The 14,098-nt window shown below is 43.8% G+C and overlaps 1 protein-coding gene across 7 annotated transcripts in view; it reads left to right on the top strand.

The window, feature by feature from the left end:
- Positions 1–14,098, top strand: part of KTN1 (kinectin 1) — a 70,788-nt gene that overhangs the window by 48,780 nt on the left and 7,910 nt on the right. For 4 of the 7 annotated variants that reach the window (XM_042895286.1, XM_042895251.1, XM_042895263.1 and 1 more), the window contains exons 26-40: positions 10–100; positions 211–288; positions 860–897; positions 2,010–2,100; positions 2,199–2,267; positions 2,695–2,732; positions 3,668–3,758; positions 5,627–5,713; positions 7,657–7,746; positions 8,674–8,754; positions 9,480–9,569; positions 9,654–9,746; positions 10,760–10,831; positions 11,344–11,427; positions 11,625–11,708. In XM_042895286.1, the coding sequence (XP_042751220.1) occupies positions 10–100; positions 211–288; positions 860–897; positions 2,010–2,100; positions 2,199–2,267; positions 2,695–2,732; positions 3,668–3,758; positions 5,627–5,713; positions 7,657–7,746; positions 8,674–8,754; positions 9,480–9,569; positions 9,654–9,746; positions 10,760–10,831; positions 11,344–11,427; positions 11,625–11,708 (1,177 nt within the window). The remainder of the gene's footprint in view (positions 1–9; positions 101–210; positions 289–859; positions 898–2,009; positions 2,101–2,198; positions 2,268–2,694; positions 2,733–3,667; positions 3,759–5,626; positions 5,714–7,656; positions 7,747–8,673; positions 8,755–9,479; positions 9,570–9,653; positions 9,747–10,759; positions 10,832–11,343; positions 11,428–11,624; positions 11,709–14,098) is intronic. The other 3 variants (XM_042895278.1, XM_042895270.1, XM_042895294.1) reach the window with 3 other exon arrangements.

Below are 14,098 nucleotides of genomic sequence, written 5' to 3'. Positions count from 1 at the left end.
ATGGTACAGGTTGAAGGGGAAGGAAAATCAGGTGAAAACCATGGAGGCCTTACTGGAAGAGAAGGAGAAAGAGATTGTTCAGAAAGGAGAATGGCTGAAGGTAAGCTTCCTTAGTATTCTGAAGGGAAATAAATCCTGGTGCAGTGTTTCTGGATGTGGAAGGATTACATTCATACTTGTAAGCTCCTTTTTTTTTCTGTTTGTACAAAGGGTCAGCAAGATACAGTTGCACAATTAACCAGTAAAGTTCAGGAGTTAGAACAGCAGAACCTGCAGCAGCTCCAACAGGTATGGCTTGCAGAGTGGTGTGATTATAGAGGGTGCTTGGTTGAACTGGAAGATGTTTAGCCTCTACTCCTCTTAAAAAGTTTGTATTGGCTTCAATCTACAGAGCTATTTTAAATTCTGTTTGATTAAACTGGTGGGGTATACTGTGCAGTAAGCCTATTTCACCTGTGTTTATCCAAAGCAGATGTTAATGCAGCTCATGAACTTGATGAGCTTTCCTTCAACTTGGATGATACTGTCCTTAATGAGCAGTCTGGAAACTCAGGAGCTCATCAGCATAGTCACAGCTGTGTGCTGGGTGCCTCCTTGCCACACTGAAGCAGTGTCTGTAGGGGAAGGGGTAGCAGGGGAGCTCCAGAAATGCTTTCCCTTGAAGTGCTGAGGCTTTGCTGTGATTTGGGATACATGGAGAACGCCACGCTTCTGAAATTCACGTGTTTAGATATTCTTGGAGCAACGTGCTTTGTTACAGTGCAAACTTCTCAGTGCCTCATTGGGAGTGACTGTTAACGTAAAGACTTCTGACATGGCTTGTGCTATCAAAATGAGATTGGGAATTCTTGTTTTTCAGGTACCTGCTGCATCCCAAGTCCAGGACCTGGAGAGCCGGTGAGTGCACTTCATAGCAGCTTCTCTGCTGTAACGTGCACTCAGTGCTGGCGTCTGGCTTAAATTGGAATGTACAACTTGGTTTCAAGAATTTTATGGGCTTTGCTAAAGTAAGCTGTTAGTGCTGATGGATGCACACCAGCCAGCACGTCTGCTGCTCGTGGAATAGCAGCGTCTGGTGGCCCTGCCTCGTGCATCTGAGCTGCAGCCTTCAGATGCTTTGTGAAAGTGAATGATCGCCCAGGGCTGCACTAAGTAGTGAAGCTGTTGCTGCTGCTTGTGTCTAGTGATAATTTCTCCTTCTGTTTAGCGTGTTTAAAATAGCGTGCGTTTAAGTACCTGCAGTTCAGTCAGTAAAAGCAATGAATAGTTTTCCGTTTTCAGTCTGAGATGCAATAACTAGTTTTCCAGCTCCTGTTTTATGAAGAGACGCTGCCAGAGGTCCCTCTGTTTTCACTCTGTTTTGTCTGGCTGCTCTAATTCAGACAGGCTGCACGTTCTTGTGCCGTGACTTTGTCTTAGAGACCACTAAAGAAGACCACTAAGGTCCCAAGTGCAGCCCGCTCCCACCATGCCCACTGACCACATCCCTTGGTGCCACATCTCCACAGTTCTCAAACACCTCCAGGATGGTGACTCTAGCACTTCCCTTCCATGCAGCTATTGCACAGTACTGCCCTCCAAGGGAGGCTCCTGTACAGCCTTCATGTGCTGCCTAGGCTCACTTTTAGGAGCCCATACTTGGCACATCCTTTCAAGCCTGCTGGCTCGAAGGACTGGCCCAAGTAATTGCTCCTCTCCCACTTCTACTCCGAATGCTGTTGAGATCAGTCATGACCAAACTTGTTTGCTGATTGACACATGAAGTGGTTAGCTTGCTTCATGCCACTTCTTAGCAAGTAAGTGTTCGCAGTACAGCTGGCACATATTTCTGTTAGTTTTCTTGGTTTGGAGCCATACTCTAATGGTTTCTTCTCCACGTGGCTGCTTATTTATATATAGTATGTGAAGATTCGTTTTTTCTGCTGCTGTGAGAACTGTTCCAGCTAGTATTTGTCCCTTTTTAGTAATTTAACCCTTTTCACTTTTTTTTTCCTAAAATTCCTCTGCAGGTTGAGAGGGGAAGAAGAACAAATGAGTAAGTTGAAAGCTGTATTGGAAGAAAAAGAGAGAGAAATTGCAAGCCAAGTTAAACAGCTGCAGGTAAAGTTTCAGAAGAAGTGTCTTATGTTGTAAGGGGTAGAGCATATATTGTGTAATTCTATATATGCATACAAATGTTGTCTTTTTCCTTTAAATAGGCTATGCAAAATGAAAATGAATCCTTCAGAGCTCAAATTCAAGAATTAAAGCAGGAGAACTGCAAGCAGGTACAGCTCTCAATTGCGTTGTTACTGAGCAAAGTTAATGGGGGTTGCTGTAGCCTACGTGGATGTGTGGAAAACCAAGAGTTGCATTAGCCATGCAAATCCAGGGACAACTTCAGGGTTGAATTGCACTAAGCCAGCTTCTCTTGCTGTTGCATATCCGTTCCTGCTTCCCTTTAGCGTGTGGGTTTGCAGCCTTGTGTTCTTTCTTATGTCTCCTGTGTTCTTGTCTAGCTTTCCACCCCTATCTTTACCTGCTGTGGCACAGCTAGGGTCCTTCTGGCTCAAGTAGGCTGGGCAGGAATCCTTTGAAGGCCAGGAGTGCTGCTGATGAATGTTGCAGCAAAGCCTGATTAATGAGGCATGTCATGCTTGCTGCATCACTCCTTGCTGCTGATCTGCTCTTAATGAGTTTCTGATCTGTTTTTAGGCGTCTCTGGCTGTCCAAAGTGAGGAGCTCCTGCAAGTGTGAGTACTGCCAGAGGTCGAGTGCAATAGATAAGTGCTTAATTTCAATTGCTGCTTGGAGGCTGTAGAAGATGAAATAAATGCCGAATGTACAGTAGCTGCAGTTCAAAACAAACCCCCAAAAAATCAATAACGCACAACTTCAGTATCTCATAAAACTTGAGCACAGAGATTCAGCTGATGCTAGTAATTCTTATTTTGGATCTTCTGCAGCAGTGCTTGCAGTATATGATTTGACCACAAGTAAGCAAACCACAATTGATTTAATTTTAGGTGCATGCCAACTTGGCTGCGTGTCTGAAAAGTTAAATGGTGGTGTTTCAAGTAAAATAACAAGCCTTTTTTTCCTTAAACCTTCAGCCATATGTAGGATTCTTGTCCATATTGTGAAATTGTTTGGTAGAGATTGCTTTCCAGGCAAGGTCCTGGGGGTAGGAGAATGCTGTAACTTTGAGATGACTGAAGAACTATGTGAAAGCCAATGCCGTGTCAGCTTATGCTGCTCACCACAGATTGCCACTGTCATGCATTCTTTGCTGGCTGAAATATTTTCTTTTAAATGCTGTAAATTGTGGACTAGGTGCTCAGAAAGGAACGCTCTAATCCAGCAGACAGTGCCTGTTTTGTGGTATTGTGCTAGCGTGGGCTGGCTGAGTTATCCTCAACAAATGTGTTGCCTTTCCGTGGCCTTGATAAATGTGTGCAGATGCTTGTTGTAAGCAAACAGCAGGTTTACAATGGGCTGTGCTCTGGCAGCCCACAGTTCATAGAGCTGTTGGAAGCGAGTGGGATTGCCAAGTGGCAAGAGCAGTTTTTCAAAGAGGGTGCATTGCTAGGAGAGAAGAAAGTGAGCATATGTAATAGGGCAGCACTGCTTCAGTGAAGTCTTTTTAAATGTCTCCTGACTTGTTTATGATTCTTTTTTGCTCATTCAGGGTTGCAGGGAAAGAGAAGGAAATTGCCAGTCTCCAAAATGAGCTCGCCTGCCAGAGAAATGCTTTTGAGCAACAGAGGAAAAAGAATAATGTAAGGAAACTTTTCCCCCTCTACATTCAAACAGCAGCCTTCCCTGAAACCTGCATGCATGGCGTTCCTCAATTCTTAGGGCGTTCTGCTAAGAGAATATTTCTGACACTTGTTTCCCATATTGTGTCCTCTGGATGCTCTTCTTTTTTTTCTTGGGAGTGAGTAAGGATCCCTTATGTTTAGGCAGCTTTATAATTACTTGCTGAATTGATGAGAGGGAGGAGACATCCTGCAGTAGCTCTCAGCCTTGAGTTCAACCTTGTCAGCCCCGTTCAGAAGCACAGCCTTTCCCAAGGGGCTAAGGGTGGGAGGATGAAAGAAGGGCTGTGCTCTGACCGAGCGTCCTGTGGGTACATGGGAAGAGATATTACCTTCAGACTCTCAGATCTGCCACTTCCCACTCCTGGGAGCTGCTAATCCTGATCCTCTGGGGGTGGTGAGGGCAATCAGCCTCCTTTCGCATCAGCCCCTGGCAGCACCATGCAGGTTGTTTGCGGGTGGAAGTAAAGATTGCATCTTCCACTGTAGTTCTCTGAAGTACCTCCCTTAATACAATGACTTGTGAAGAGCAAGAGAATGGTGTCTTTAAATTATATGGAGGAAAGCTGTTAAAATGCGGGATTTCTAGCTCACTTAATGGCCTATAAAACCTACTGAATGCTTACAATATGCCTCATTGCTTAAAAGTGAGACATGATAAGAATCACACATGAGGAAAACACTAAGAATGTATTGCTTTTGAGCAAGTAGGATTGCTTAAAAGCTGAAATAAAGTAGGGGAAAGTGGTTGGGTCTTCTCAGAAAACACATGAGCTAGAGAGGTAGAATGTGTGTGTGCTTTCTACCGACTCCAGGGAAGTTGCAAGTACCCTTGGTGGTGCAGGCAGAAACTTGGTTACTGATAAGAGTGGACTGTGACTGTAAGTCCCAGCTTGCCATGCTGCAATTTTAGCCAATTTTGTTTTCTGAGCCGTGAAAGAGCTCTTAGGACAGACAGACAGAGTGAGGAAGTGAGGAAATAAGGCCACTGGAGGCACATGCAAGGATTTGGATGCCTTTCTAAACCAGTCCTTTGCTGAAGCAGATTGCTCCGAGGATTGGGGGGGAAAAAAAAAAAATGATTAAAAAAAACTCCAAGTCCCAAGTGCTGTGATCTCCTCCCCACAAGGCCCTTTTTGTACGAGCTCTCAGCCTCGCTGTGCCTTGTTGAGTACTCATGGCAGTACACGTTTGATGACCTCGCCAAGAAAGATGCAGCACTCCGAGCCCTGCCCACCTCTGGTGAAAGCCCAAAGCTTTTCAGGAGGGCACTGGTGAGCACCTCAGGATTCCTTTGGCCCCAAGCCTTGTCAGTAGGCTTAATAGGTTTGTGCTGAGGCATTGAGATGAACGCTGTTAGATCTGGTTGCACGATTGGGAGTGTCAGTGTGTGCACCTCCATGTGTATTTGGGTCCATGCTGGGTTCTGCACTGCGACATGCCTAACACTCTGTTGTGTAATCTGTGGTTTGGTGTCTGTGTTCCTCACTACTTTTGGAAGCTTCCCTCTTTCTTCTTACAAGTGCAGTCAAAGTGTGGGGTTGCCAGCATTGCAATGCTGTGCTCTGCAGTCCGGTAGGGCTGGGATCAGTTTTTGGATATGGGGCACATTGGGCAGAAATTGGCATTTTTTTTCCCCATTTTCCTTTGAACTCTTGGGTCATGACACGTGTTTTTGCTAGCGTATGTCATCCTACCCAGCAAAATCATGCAGTAACCAGCATTTAAATGCAAATGGTGGAGTGTAATGCAGAATATATCTCTGAAGTAAAAGTGGAAACGGTTTCAATATTGGCTGAACTGAAATGATTCTTTCTAAAAATGATTAGGACCTTCGAGAGAAAAACTGGAAAGCAATGGAGGCATTGGCATCAACTGAAAAATTGCTGCAGGACAAAGTGAACAAGACTGCCAAGGTTGTAATGTTAACTGCTAGAAACGATGCGTTAAGCCAGAAGCAGATCTGCAGCTGTTTATTTTTATTTTTATTTTTAAGTGGAATGGAGGCATTTAACTTTTACTGCAATTTAAGTATCGTCTGTTCTGAGTGATCATTCATACGCTCTCACCTGTGCTTCTTCCTGTCATCTTCAGGTTCCTTTTGTTCATTTTTCTCCTTAATTTGTGGGCATGCTGACTTGTGATTCGTTTGCATAATTGTTAGAGCTGTCGTGAATGGTTTGGTGAGGAGCTCCAGAACAAAACCAGGCTGGGCAGCGACCTGCTTTCATCTACAGGGCTTCTTCTGTGCTTCAATACATTGATTGGCCCCACACAGAATTAGAACCAGATGATTATTTAAAAACCTGGGAACTGCTCAGGAAAACTGTGTCGCTGCAGCTGTGAATTTCCTCCCTGAAACTGTTTGAAGCTTGACAGAGCCTGTCAGAGCCAATCCTTAACCTGACACAGGGTCTGAATTGCCCTGGAATGAGCTTGCATTTGTTATGAGCCTGACTTGATGCTGAATGTCACTGTGCAGAATTACAAAAAGGAAACAACAACAACAAAAATGCATTCAACTAACCTGAAAAAACCACAAAAGTCAGGTAGCCAGAAGCAGCTGTGCTCTGGTTCAGGGCTGCCAATCTGTGTCCCGGAGATGTCACTTCTCCTTTGCTCAGCCCTGTGCTCTAAGAACTTGTGTACGTGCTTTTGCTGTGTTCTAATGCCTGCTTGCTTTCTCGTGCAGTCTGAAAGCTTCATTAAGCAGCCACGTGACGCTTTGGGGTGTTTTCTAAATTGCTGAGAAATAATGCATCCAGCACAGCTTCACAACCTGTTGTGTCCGCTGTCTGTTTCTGTCTCTGGATCCCAACCTAGTAATGCCGCTGGTCTCTTGCAGCAGAGGAACTCAGAGCAGTAACAGTGATGTCAAAGGAAAAGAAAAATTAAATGCTAGCAAGAGGCATTTACTAGAAGCTGCCTTTGTGCAGAGTTGGGCTTCAGCATTTAACCTTCAGTGAGAGCCTGATGGGGAGCAATGTCCACAGGCACTGCAAGCAAACATCCCATGGCTGGGCACTTCTCATGGTAGATAAATTGGGAAGGAGTGATGGATCTGTGATACCCCTTGGCTCTGTGCTGTTTTTTTTGTTTTTTTTCTGAGTTTGCAAAGCAAAAAACCTGAAGGTTTTCACACAGCTCTAATAATTATTTCCCATTTCACCCAAATTGGGGAAGGAGGGTGTAAGGGCCCTTTTCTTATGTACATAAAAGTAATACTTAAATGATTCTATGATTCTGTCCTCCGAGTCGAAAGGACCTTTAAGGATTATCTGGTCCAACCTCCCTGCAATCAACAGGGAACAGTCTTGCTTTCTTGGTCTGGTTCAAATGTGCATTAACACAAAGTTTACTTTTGATTTTAATGCTCTGTTTTTGATGAGATGATGTTAATTTACAGTGTTTGTTTGTTTGTTTTTCTCTCCTCCTAAAATTGTTTGAAAAAAGTATGGTGTTTGTAAACCTGGATTGACCAAACCTCTTGGTTTTGAGATCACTCGACTTGAGTAGAAGTGTTGGTGTGATCTATGGAACCGGTCACTCAGCACAGTGTAGTTTGTGTTGTGTTGTGAACAAGTGAGTGGTGGTGTGAATACGATGCCAACAGGCGAGGCTGGAGGAGACCTTTAAGAACATAAAACCTTAAAAGCACAAACAAACGTGAAGGCCAAATTCTGAAGCAATTTACTGTCGATTTTTGAAGCTATTTACTGGCGATTCTAGAGACCACAGAGCCTTCCTCACTGAAAGCCACGTTTCTGGGTTGAACAAGTTACTTTGTGTGTAGGAGAGGCTACTGCCACACTGGAGGAGTGTGTTGCCCTATTTCACGTGAGCTCTTGTCTTGGTTTAGGAGAAGCAGCAGCACGTGGAAGCTGCCGAGGTGGAGACACGAGAACTGCTCCAGAAGCTGTTCCCCAATGTCTCTCTTCCCCCCGATATGGTAAGAGAAGTGGGGCTCACTGACCTGCTGGGAGCTGGGTTCCCACTGCATTGGTGCTCTGCAACGTGTCCCTGCAGTCTTTTCTCCCAAGGGTTCTCCAGTGGGAAGCGAGTGCTTCCTGCTTGTGAGATGTGTGCTTGGTAGCAGCAGAGAGGCAAAGCTTGGCTACCTCGAGAACAGCATTAGTTCTTTATGCTTTCTTTTTCCTTTTAACCTCCCTGACATCTCTTTACCTGCCTGTGCTACCCCTATTTGAGTATTCTCAGTGTCCTGATGATGACCATTCATCACAAGTCTTAAGTCTTTAAAATGGCTTTCTGCAAGGTTATAAAGGAACCTTCCTGCTGAGATCCCCAGAGTTACATGGCAAATGTCTGCTTTAGCCGTTCAAAGATCTAACAACAACAAAAGATCCTTTAGCTCTTGAAATATTTATCATAGAGCCCTGGCACTTGCAGGGAGACCTCTGTGACCCCACTGTATTTCAGTACTTGCAAACCCCCATGAGCTGTGTCTGTCATAACCCTATGCTCATGGATTGCTGTCTGTTGAGTCTGGGCTGCTTACAGTAGACTCAGAACGCTTTGAGTTGGAAGTGACCCTTAAAGGCTATCTGGTTCCACTCCCCTCCAGTGAACAGGACACCTACAGCTCCATCAGGTGCTCGGAGCCCATCCAGCCTGAGCGTGGATGTCTGCAAAAACAACAGCAAAACAACTACAAAAAATCCTTTTTCCTTATATCCAGTCTGAATTTCCCCTCAAACCTCATAGTACTGGATGAATAACCAGTGTCAGGCTGTTGGTCAGTCTGTGGGAGCTGGGGGACTGAAATGCTGCTTCATAATACTGCAGTTGAAGGACAGATGTCCTCAAGATAACTTTACTGAGGTTGCCTGTTGCTCTAACTGAATGCATTTCCCGACAGAGCCATAGCGAGTGGATATGTGGATTTGAGAAGATGGCTAAAGAGTATTTGAGAGGGGCTTCAGGATCTGAAGATATCAAGGTAAGCACAAGCAGTGGACAGTCCTTGTGCTTGACATACTTTATTTTCTGGTACAAATCTTGCAGGCTTGTGAAGTTCAAATTGGTAAACAGGCGCTGAGAGAAGTTTTTTTTATAGCTATTGGTATTATGTGTATTGGAAATATGGTTGCATCTTTGAAAAGGGCCTTGCTGAGCTGTGAAAGCACTGATTGAAATTCCTGGTTCCTTTTTCAAGTAACTGGTTTGGTTTTGGGTGAGTAGGGTTACTGCAGTCCCTTCTCTGAAGATTGTGATTGTGTAGGTGAATGTTGTGCTTGCTATTGTAAACAGCTCTTTGCAAGGCTGGATAGTGAGAGGACAAAGGGGAATGGTTTTAAATTAAGACAGAGGTTTAGGTTGGATGTTAGGAGGAAGTTTTTCATGCAGAGGCTGGTGACGCTGGCACAGGTTGCCCAAGGAGGCTGTGGATGCCCCATCCCTGCAGGCATTCAAGGCCAGGCTGGATGTGGCTCTGGGCAGCCTGGGCTGCTGGTTGGCGACCTGCACACAGCAGGGGCTTGGAGCTGGATGAGCACTGTGCTCCTTTGCAACCCAAGCCGTGCTGTGATTCCATAATTCTGTGATTCTGTTGGCATCCTTGCATGGGGTAGAAAGTCAGACTGGCCAATATCAAATGCTATTTGAAGTAAGGTAGCTAGTAGAACTCAAAGCTGCAATGTGACTTCTGGTTGTCTTTTTTGACAGGTTATGGAGCAGAAGTTGAAGGAGGCTGAGGAGTTGCACATACTGTTACAACTGGAGTGTGAGAAATACAAATCGGTTCTGGCGGAGACGGTAAGCGGGATGCTGCTCCTTATATCCTGTGTGCTGCATGCTGCCTTTCTTCTGCTGAAAGCTTTCAAACCATGCTCTTTCTAGGAGGGGATTTTACAGAGGCTACAGAGGAGCGTGGAAGAGGAAGAAAGCAAGTGGAAGATAAAAGTTGAAGAATCACAGAAGGAACTCAAACAGGTATGTCTGAAGATCTGCTTTTTATTTAGTCAGGCAGCTTCTGCTTGAAGTAGCAGAGGGTGTTTGAGAGCTGCAGAGACCATGTAGAACAGCCCTAGCTGTATGGTTTGTTCTGTGCATGACCAGGGATGAAAAAGGTGAAGTCTGCAAATAATAGAAGTGTATGCGTCCCATTAGAGTGCCCAGGAATGTACATTTTCTTATCAGGGCAGCTCAAACTGTGTTTCTGTTAGGTGCCTGTTGTTTTCCAAGTCCATTTGTAAGCAGATGCAGATTCCTGGTGCTAAGGCTTGAATATCATATAATGATAAGCAAGATGCTTTTGTTTTGTTTCTTTGAAGCACTTAATCCATTATGGCCAGCTAATTACACTTGAGATTGCCTCCGAAGCTTGCCTTTTTAGGAAAGCTCTGTTGCTTGCACGAGTGGCAAGAAGTAAGCCTTTTATGTTTCTTTCCTTATCTAGAGTAAAAGTAGGTCAAACTGTGTTTTTTTTTTTCCTTTGCAAGAAATTATTTCTGAAAAGTATTTCTGTTTAGCAAATTTGAGTGTGAGAGTATGAGCCTGAAGCATATATGTAGATAATTTATAAACCTCTTGTTTGGGGGGCTTATAAAAGGCTGTCAGATCTTGAGCTGTAGATGTGCCACCATCTGCTGCGCTTATACAGACCTTAGTAAGGCTAAATATGCTGGCTTTAGCTGTGTATAGCTCATGAATGGAGACTGCTCTCCCTGTTAGGTGACTGGGAAAGGTATTTCCCTGACTGATGAACAACTGGTTTAGTCCTTACACTCAAATCTTTTGGGCATCTGGCTGTAAATATGCACCGCAACTTCTCATGCTGGGAGAAAGCAGAAGTGTTGTAATAGAGGCTCAGTATGTTGAGTTACTGGAGTGAGCACCTGCTTTGATTCAGCCACTGATTTTTCATCATCCCTAACATTTTAAAATGTGTACATGGAAAATTTGTCTTAGGCCAACACAACCAAATGATGTGTTTATCTCTGCAGATGCGCTCATCGGTCGCCTCTTTGGAGCACGAGGTAGAGAGGTTAAAAGAAGAGATCAAAGAAGTGGAAACTGTACGTGCAAGTGTTTTTCTCTTTGAAGCTTTTGGTTACTCAAAACATAATTTAATCCTGTGCTGTAAATCTGAGTATCCTGGGATTTCTCTTCTGTAAGCAGTGTGCATCTTGCCTTGTAGTTAAAGCTGAACCTCTTGGCACATGCTTTTGAGAAGCTGAGGTGCAGAGTTCTAGAAACTGTTCTGATTTTATTTCAGTACTCATCCACTGGATTGAGTCTCTGGAAAGTGGGGCCCTTTTCTTGGGAGACCAAGCAGTTTGCCAACAAGCAGATATATCAAAGTAATCTTGGGTTTGATTCTTTGTTTTGTTTTATGATCTTATTTTTTGTTTTAGTCTTTTTGAAGTCTAATAGTTTAAATCTGTGCTAGGCAGTCACTGGATTTGAAATGCTCTCTAAATGTCATGGAATACTTGATAGAAATTTGTAGCTAATAATAAATTAAGAAAATGATGCTGCAAGGAAGACACTGAAAGCATTTGTTTTAACTCTGTTTTTCTGTTTCTAGCTTAAAAAAGAGAGAGAACATTTGGAAAGTGAACTAGAAAAGGCAGAAATAGAGCGATCTACTTATGTTTCAGAAGTCAGAGAGGTAAACATGATTGACCAAGCTGTCCTTTTTCCTTTGTTTGGTTTCCACCTGGCTGGCAAACTAATCTAATGCTTAGCCCCTATGGCTGAGGAATTTGTATGCTTGTGACCTTAGGGTAGAGCGGCACACTAATAATGAGCAGAAGAAAAGTGGGCATCCTAAGGAGACAAATCCTAAAACTCTAAACTTCATTTCAGCTCAAAGATCTGTTGACTGAATTGCAGAAAAAACTTGATGATTCATATTCTGAAGCAGTAAGACAGAATGAAGAGTTAAATTTGGTAAGAAGCTTGTTCTCTGCTGGGCACAACGTAGGCTCCCAGCATTACTTATGAAGCAGAGACTTTATTCCAAGTCCTGTCTGTTCTGCTAACCTCTTCAGCTTGATATTTTTGTCCATTTCGGTCATTTGTGTAGTCTGACTTCTACAATTTGTCTCTTTCTCTGCTCCTAACAACGGCATGTCTGGTTCTTAAGACTTTCCAAAGTCTTTACGTCTTTGATACCCGAGCCTTCTTGAGAGTCAATGCTATATAGTGTAGACATATGCAGATATAACATCCTTGGAGCAGCAGACGTGCTCCCATCACTTCAATTTGAGGAATATTCTCTGGTTGTTTTTTGTTTTTTTTTCCAAAGCTCTTGAGGATGCACCTGTGATATCCGTGCTCTGACTGGGCAGAGGCTTTTCCATCCTTCTCTGTCATACACAGATGGATCCAAAGCAATATTGAATTAATTCTGAGTATCCAGCCATTCTGCAGCTGGTGTTTTGATGTGGCTGAATAACTCTTCTGGCTTGTGGCAGACACCACGTGCAGCATGCTTGGCTAGAAGCACTATCCAGCCAATAATGCTCTTGTTGCAGGTTTTCTCAAGAAGCAGTTGGATTACCCGAGGCCAGACCTGTAGACCCCTTAGATGCATGGTTCTCCAATCTGAGTCCTTTCATTTGTTTCAGTGTCTTTTTTTTCCTTCCCGTGGTTGTGTTTGAACTTTCTTTGTGCTTTTGAGCCAGGATCAAGAGAAGGTTGTTTCTGCCACTGTGTCTTCAGTGGGTTTTGGAGTTATAGAACCTGTTATAGAAGCATATTGTAGAATGGCCGAGCTTGGAAGAGACCTTAAAGATCATTGAGCCTCACCCCCCGCTGTGGACTGGGTGTCCCCCATCAGATCAGTTTGCCCAGGGCTCCATCCACGGCCTTGGGCACCTCCACAAATGTGGCTAAAATAGTCAATTTAAGAAAAAAAAATAAAAATTCACACACTACTGAAGTGTAATTGCATGCTTGGCAAGTCTAATACAGCACTCATTAGCATCCTTCCTCAGCAACCAAAGCCTCCTGTTTTGAAAGCAAGGGAAATGGGAATTGAATGCATATCTTAAAGTTAATCAGCAAACGCCAGCCTCTTGAATATAGGAGGCAACAATCTATTATGTTCTGTAACAACAGAAGCTTAAAAAGCTGAGCTCCCTGCTAGGGCAGCTTGACTTGGCAGTGTGGTGATGCTGTGCTATTTGGAGGAGGTAGTAAACAAGTACCTGTGTGCAAATGGCTCAGGAGCAGCCTCCAGTGCATAGGAGGGCTTTTTTTCCCCTCTTTATTTTGTTTTTGGCAGTGGGCAGGAGGCTAAGCAATAGGAATTGATGGGATTTTGTAAGGCTTTCCATTTACTTGTGGGTTGAGCATGGAGAGAAGCAGGCACCACTGCAGAGTGCTTCCCCAAAATGTAGAAACCAGCATCCACTGGTACACGTGCTCCAAAGGGGGAAGCCTTCTGTGCATGAGATAAATGTGTATTGCAGAGGTTTGGAACCAGGGAGAATCTGGCTGTCTGTGCAGCCCATTGTTGGATGCTTTAATCCCCTGCTGGCTCCCAAGAAGATTGACAGCAGGAATAGTGGACGTTAGTGCAGTGCACTTCAGAGTCACAAATCCTACAAAATTGCCACTCAAGCTTCTTATTAGTTTTCCTATTTGAGGCTCCAGTCTGAAGTGCTGTGGCTGGTTGTGTGTGCTGCCTTGAAGAGCAATCGAAATATTCTTTAAAAAAAAAAAAAAGAAAGTTTATTTCCTTTCTCTGGAAGGCTGTGTTTTAAGGGCAGGCAGTGCAAAGTATTCATCCCTCTTGGTGGAAATAGTTTCACTTTTTGGACTGAGTCTAAACACAATCGACAACTTAATACACCCCTGCCAGTGATTCATTCCCTGATCTGACATTAGCAGACTGATTAAGTCAACAGAGTTGTAACAAGTGGTGCTTTATTAAGATGACAAGCAGGGTTTTTTTTAATTTATTCAGCAGTGAAGTGACAGTGTAGCCTGAATTAGGAAGATGACAGTCTACATTTTGGGGTATTTGCTATGAATTGAGTTGAAGCTGGGACTGGCTTGTGATAGGAGTGCTAGAGAGGCTTATGTACACTCAATATTGCTAATGGTCTTATTGGCAGTATAGTTGAGATCACTTGTAGTTAATCTGATTCCAACTGCATCTTTTCTTCTGTAGTTTCCATTCCTGACACTTATCTTTACAGATGGACTCTCTCTTCTTTGACTGTCTTTGTAAACCTCACCGTACGTGTTCACTAATCCAATGTGTGCAGTAATCGTTAGCAATCTTACTCCTGTTGCAGTGTGCACTAGGGCAAGCTAGGGGAGAGACAAAT

This window comes from Lagopus leucura, unplaced genomic scaffold, assembly GCF_019238085.1.
Source record: "Lagopus leucura isolate 7727_CA_CO unplaced genomic scaffold, USGS_WTPT01 Super-Scaffold_1, whole genome shotgun sequence".
Lineage (NCBI taxonomy): Eukaryota > Metazoa > Chordata > Aves > Galliformes > Phasianidae > Lagopus > Lagopus leucura.
The sequence above is the reverse complement of the archived record's forward strand: the minus strand, read 5'-3'. Positions and strand labels throughout refer to the sequence as shown.